The sequence below is a fragment of the Alligator sinensis genome, unplaced genomic scaffold, assembly GCF_000455745.1.
Source record: "Alligator sinensis unplaced genomic scaffold, ASM45574v1 scaffold1226_1, whole genome shotgun sequence".
NCBI lineage: Eukaryota > Metazoa > Chordata > Crocodylia > Alligatoridae > Alligator > Alligator sinensis.
The window spans coordinates 253,610-260,488 of NW_005842447.1; the positions used below are offsets into that span (position 1 = coordinate 253,610).

Below are 6,879 nucleotides of genomic sequence, written 5' to 3' on the forward strand. Positions count from 1 at the left end.
GAAAGGTGGTTACAGAGAGGATGGTGACAGATTATTCTCTGTGGTTGCACAAGACAAGAGAGGGAGCAACAGTCTTAAATTGAAGCAAGAGAGATTTAGGTTGGATATTAGGAAGATTTCTTTTTCACTAGCAGGGGTTAAGCATTGAAACAGATTACCTAGAGAGGTCGTGGAGCTTCTTTTCTTGGAAGTTTTGAAAAGCAGATTAGACAGACATTGGCTGAGATGGTTTGGACAAGGATGATCCTGCCTTGAGCAGCTTTGATCTAGATGACCTACTGAGGTCCCTTCCAGTCCTACTTTTCTATGCTTCTATGACTGTATATTGGAGGACTGTCTACTTATTTTCTTAATAGGGGCAGTGGAAATGATACCGGTAAATATGCTGGGTTATGTGGTTTCCAGAAGTGTAGGATTTTTATACATTTACACATAGATTTGTCTACAATGGAGGTCAGGTTCTCTTCTGTTGTGTCAGTGACAAGAAGTAACACTGTGTGTCACCAGCTGAAAATGTCCCTTGGTATAGGTGGGCTCTCGGGTGGCAAACAGCAGTATATCTAGCTGCACCCGGCTGCTCCCTTCCTGCTCTTCAGGTGCTGAGGATATTTTGGGGCTAGAAATTAATGGAACGGATTTGTGCTTTGCAAATTCACAGCTGCTTTTTAGGGATTACAGTCAGCGGCATTCATTAAACAGCCTCCTAGCAGCCAGATTTATGCTGATAGGTAAAAACCAATGTGATTAGTGAGATTAAATTGCTACCCCTCCCTGCCCTCTCCCACAACTGCATTCCTGTGCCAAACAGCCCTCAGCGCAGGAGAGCATCATTAGACATCACTGTTTCCCTTCCCTAGTCTGGATGAATAAAACAGCATCTTGGATAGATTATACAACTCGCATGCTCTGTGGTATTATTTATTTAGAAATCGTGAGTAAACTACAGCTGTAGTGTTCTCATTTTTCACAATTCTGATAGTTCAACAAACTGGGAAAACATTGGCATATTTTTATTAAGGTACAAAATACACCCCCTTGTTGCCTAAACACATATTTAAAACTTGTGAGAAAAGCTCTTATGCTCTAAATCAGATTAAAAATCTTTTCCTTATAAGGAGTCGTGGCAATACGGTGTTTAGTATAACAAGAGTTCTTTATCCATTTAAAAGGAGAAGACATGCTGGCAATATTAACCTAGCAACAGAGAGCAAAGCAGTTATAAAAACCATTGTGTGATCCACATTAGCGGAGTTTGAATTGTTATTTTAAACACACACAGAAGAGCAGATAATACAAAACACATACAACTAGGTAATATCAAACATCCTAAAGTTGATATTGTAGACATCTGCGTTAAAGTAACTCGATACTTTATTCTGAGGCTCTAAATTAATCTTTTTTTAAGGTACCCTTTAAAATCTTTGCACTTCAAAAACACACGCAAAGTGGAAAAAGAAAATGACCCCATTTGGAATGATGTACAGCTACTGAAATTGTACTGTCACTGGATTATGCATATCAGCTTATGGCCTCTGATATTACCCATGAGCAACAAAAATTAAAAAGTGCCATTATTGTGAAAGGAAAGCAAAGTTACTAAGTCTGAGTGCATTAATTGCCTCTGAGAAGAGATCAGGTTTTTTAGATTTTTTTTGTTTGGTTTTTTTGCTTTTTTTGTTTCAAAAGGCAGCAGCCTTCCTGACACAGCTTTAACACAGACAGTAGACTGTCAGGCTCTTAGGGCACGCACGATTCTTTGGAAATTGCTTGGTATAAAGGAGTTTACCATCCAGACTCTTTTTTTTTCTTGGCTATTTTAAAACCTCTGGTAGTTTCCAGCTAATCATCAGTTGAAATCTGTTCCATAGCGGCCACATAAATAAAGTAAAAGGACATTTTTAGCTAAGCTGGCTTTCTGCACACACACACACACACACAAGTCACTGGATGTGTAATAACCTATATTTCACAGCAGCACACATATGAACCATGAATCTTTATTAAACTGACAAGCACAATAGGAAGTTTTGTGGTGCTATATATTTTCAATCTGTTACCTAAGGCACACATCTGTGACTTCACCAAGGTGACAGATACCTCAAGGGAAAGATGACAAGTTAGAACTGCTTGGTTAAAAGGAAGAAAAGAAATATTCTCTCAGAGAAGCTCCTGGAGATCTAGGATAAGCAGTATTACTATGATTAACAGCAAACTGGAAGAGAAAATCAATGTATGCTTAAAGGTAAGACACAAAAACCCACTATTAAAGATGAATGAAACAGAAGGAAAGACCCAGATTGTTTCATTTCATCCCAACGTGCAAATTGCAATGCTAACTACAGTATCGCCTTCACTCGCAGTTATGTGAAGGAATGACTTCACTGTGGGAGAAGTCCATGGCCATCGGACCAAACCGGTCGACTGTGTGTTTGACAGAAGATATCTAGCCCAATGGTAAATGCAGATCTCGGGGAGCCATCACAGCTACGGTATTAGCCGATGGAAGTGATCGTGTAAACCAAACAATCGCGCTAAATGCAGGTTTTATGAATCCAGGGCATAACTAGGGATTTGCTTTCCATATGATTGTTTCAGTATAAAATCAGGCTGGGCAACTTCACTGATTTATTTAAACTAAATCCAATCCCGACAGCAACTTAAAGTGCCTGCCGATTCCAACTAATGCCCATAAATAAAACAAACAGGTATCAACTGATCATGCTGAAGAAACAACCCTCCCCTGGTGACCTAAGCATCACTCTAGGTGCTTTTAATAACTTGGTTTTCTGAGCCTTGGAGATAAAGTCTTCGTAATGTGTTTTTTCAACTGTCTCTTCTGTTGAGTCGTTTCATTCCTCCTCCTCCTCCTCTTCCTCCTCCCCTTCTTTTCCCATTGTTTCCACAAGGAGATCTGCGGTGCAAGTTGCTTCCCCGAGGCTATTAACAGCTTTGCAGGTGTATTTGGCATCATCGTCCCCACAAACTTCAGAAATAGTCAAAGAACAGTTCCCGTCCTCGTCGTAATCGATCTGGAAGTGCCGAGACTCCTTAATGGACTGGTCATCTTTGTACCAGATCACCTCAGGGTCAGGGTAGCCTGTGACAGCGGGGAAAGAGCGGCCATTGCAGTAAACCAAGACATTAAATCGCATTCATCCCTACTTATCTTAGGTTCACATGGATTTCGGCATGTCTGTAAATCTAAGTCTGTCAAACCCTAATTAAAGTACATTAAAATGATCTACTCTTTTAACTATACCTTTATCTGGTGCCTCTATACTACGAATAATACAAATGTGAAATGAAGGCTGTAGGTATGGGAACTTACCTTTTCCTATACTCTAACTAGAATATAGTAGAGAGCCTTTCACAGCAACTCATTCATCGACCAAGAGAAGACTTGAAACTCTTATGACGAGCCTCCACAGCCCTTCACAACACAGCGTCTTTCTCTACAGTCCCCAGTGCTTAGATTCTGGTCCGTAGCTTTACCTTACGGCAGCCTCGCAGGCATGAGAGCTACTCAAAATCTTCGCTGTGTTCACCATGGTGAGTTTGGGAGGAGGGGGTCCTGAAAGGCAGACTCTGGTTGCCTTTTGCAATACCTGTGCAGAAATATTCTCTGAGCCAAATTCAGGCCTTTGAGAGTCCTTTTGTGCTACTCTGTAAAGGGGCCAGAGGGGGGGTGTGGATCTCACCCTAGGAACAGAACATGTCAAATCTGTATATCCCTTTTCCTCCTGCATTTTTTACTCTATTGCCATAATATTACACCAATGATCACCTGTCAGATGCATATTTTTCCTTCTCTCTTTTGTCATGAGTTGTTTTAGAAATCCCTCCTAATTTTTCCACCCCTTTTAGAGGCCCTCAATAATATTTTTGGCACCATCACTCATACTGAAAACAAGACAGCCCTCCTCCGCACTTGTTCCAGTCTGAATTCATTCTCCTTGAATAGAGATAACCCCATACCCACAATGAGATCTTGCCAGTGTCTTTTATGTCACTGACACTTCGAAATGCACTGCTTGCTACATCCTAGGGTTGCACTTGCCCTTTCACACCCCCATGCCTTGGTGGCTTCTAGTCAGCTTGTGACTAATAAACCCAGGTCTTTCTCTTCTTTGGTCTTTTCTGACTGATGAGCCCCAAGCTTATAGCTGAAATGCTTAATAGTCCCTAAGTGTATGACTTTCCAGTTTGTATTATTACATTTTATCTCATTTTTATTACTCCCATCCTCAAGGTCATTATGACAGTTAAATGAAGTGCAGCACTGTAATACCCAGTTTCTTCTTCATGGCAAGCACAGAATATCGCCAAGCTGCTCAAAATGTATTCTACTATTGCAAAAATAAACACATATTTAAAAAAATCACACTGCAATGCACAGATATTGGTAAAGCTGAAGAGAACCATAGCAAAAAGGCAGGCTGGAGGCACAGAGATGGCAGAGTAGGGGGAAGAGAGAAATGAAGACACATGTTAATTTAAAGTACCTTCAATTTTGCAGTCAAATCTAGCAGCACTTCCTTCCACAACTTCTATATCAAGGATGGTTTTAGTGAAATAAGGCTTTACATGGGGCTTTTCCTCTACCACCTCTTCAAGGAAATCTAGCAGAACAAAAGGAAGGTTAGTTATGTTATAGAGGAAAATCTCTAGCGATGAATTTGAGGTTTGGATAACCAAACAATTGCTGAGAACTACCCATTGTTTCATTTCTCTCACTGCTAGATACCGACTGGAAGAGTGGAAGAGTTCCCTTTTGCTTTCATGTGTCTTTAACAGTTACACAAACAGTCAGATTGTAAATAGGAGCAGGTATGTATAAGGCAACACAGCGTAAATTCTTCTCCTTCCCCTGAGTTTGTCCGGACCATGGCACTGGGCCTTTACTGGCAATTGGGGCAAAATGTTCTAGCTTGAATTCTATTTAAAAGAGTTGCTATTGAGTGACACATCGTTCATCCTTAGCAGAACTCGCTGCATACATAAAATTATCACTACATTGTACACATGACTGAAGTCTCTTACCTTCATTTCTATATTTTCTTTGACATATGCACATACATAAAGGAGTGATACAATTCTCAAGACTGTTGAACACCTGCAGGTCTGACTGACATGCATGACCATTATATGTAGTATATCTGAAAATCAGGTAACTTTTTTAGGACCCTAAATATACATTTGGGTGGCTAACTTTGGGCACCATGTTGCAAAATTTTGGCCTTTGAGGAGAAGTGGCAGAACCGTGTTTGGGAACAAAGGACGGAGGACGGGATCCACCTCCAAGGAGGAATGCTCTGCACTGGCCCGGACCTGCAGGGAGCAAACCAGGAAAGCCAAGGCTGCAACTGAACTCCAACTAGCTACAAGTATCAAGGACAATAAAAAGTCCTTTTTTAGATATGTGGGGAGCCGGAGGAAAAGCAAGGGCAACATTGGACCCCTGCTAAAGCAGATGGGACAACTGACAACCAATGCCCAGGAAAAAGCCAACTTGCTAAATGGGTACTTTGCACTGGTTTTTCACCAGTCCCCAGGGGCACCCCTGCCCATTTTGGGACAGGGAGGCCTGGGTGAGGGAGATTCCTTACCCTCCATCAATGCTGACCTTGTGAAGGAACACCTGGAGAGGCTGGACACCTTCAAGTCAGCTGGCCCTGACAATCTACACCCCAGGGTACTCAAGGAGCTGGCGAGCATCATAGCCCAGCCCCTGGCACAGATCTTTGAGAGCTCCTGGCGCTCTGGTGTAGTGCCCAAAGACTGGAAGAAGGCCAGTGTGGTGCCTATCTTCAAGAAAGGGAGGAAAGTGGATCCGGCAAACTACAGGCCCATCAGCCTAACCTCTATCCTGGGCAAGGTCTTAGAAAAAACCATCAAGGAGGCCATCCTTAACAGACTGGCTGATGGCAACATCCTGAGGGATAGCCAGAATGGGTTTGTTGCGGGTAGGTCTTGCCTTGTCACCTTTTACGACCAGGTGACCTATCACCTGGACAAGGGAGAGGAGACCAATGTCATATATCTTGACTTTAAAAAAGCCTTCGATCTGGTATCCCATGATCAACTCTTGGCAAAACTGGCCAACTGCGGCCTCGACCTCACCACAATCCGCTGGCTGGGGAATTGGCTCCACGGTAGGACCCCGAGGGGGGTGGTTGGCAGAGTCAATCGTCATGGTGCCCTGTGACCAGCGGGGTCCTTCAAGGCTCTGTCCTTGGGCCAGCACTATTCAACATCTTCATCAATGGTGTGGACATTGGAGTCAGGAGCGGACTGGCCAAGTTCGGCGATGACACCAAACTCTGGGGTAAGGTGTCTGCACCTGAGGACAGGAGGGAGATCCAGGCTGACCTTGACAGGATCAAGAAATGGGTGGACAAGAACCCGATGGTGTTTAACACCAAAAAATGCAAGGTTCTCCACCTTGGGAAGAATAACCCACAGCATGCTTATAGGCTCGGCAGTGCTACGCTGGCTAGCACTACGGACAAAAAGGACTTGGGGTCATGATTGACCACAAGATGAACATGAGCCTTCAACATGATGCTGCAGCTAGTAAAGCAAGCAAAACGCTGGCTTGCATCCATAGATGCTTCTCAGGCAAATCCCAGGACGTCATTCTCCCCTTGTACTCGGCCTTGGTGAGGCTGCAGCTGGAGTACTGCATTCAGCTTTGGGCTCCACAATTCAAAAAGGATGTGGAGAAGCTTGAGAGAGTGCAGAGAAGAGCCGCGTGCATGATCAGAGGTCAGGAAAACAGATCTTACGACAACAGGCTGAGAGCCATGGGGCTCTTTAGCCTGGAAAAGTGCAGGCTCAGGGGTGATCTGGTGGCCACCTATAAGTTTATCAGGGGTGTTC

At 43.3% G+C, this 6,879-nt stretch overlaps 1 protein-coding gene across 8 annotated transcripts in view; it reads right to left on the reverse strand.

The window, feature by feature from the left end:
• Positions 1 to 905: 905 nt before the first annotated feature.
• The window catches only part of MYLK (myosin light chain kinase), a 389,516-nt gene continuing 383,542 nt past the window's right edge, over positions 906 to 6,879 (reverse strand). For all 8 annotated transcript variants that reach the window (XM_025212143.1, XM_006030459.3, XM_025212141.1 and 5 more), the window contains 2 exons: positions 4,503 to 4,619; positions 906 to 3,097 (listed from right to left, as the gene is read on the reverse strand). In XM_025212143.1, the coding sequence (XP_025067928.1) occupies positions 2,850 to 3,097; positions 4,503 to 4,619 (365 nt within the window). In that variant the 3' untranslated portion in view covers positions 906 to 2,849. The remainder of the gene's footprint in view (positions 3,098 to 4,502; positions 4,620 to 6,879) is intronic.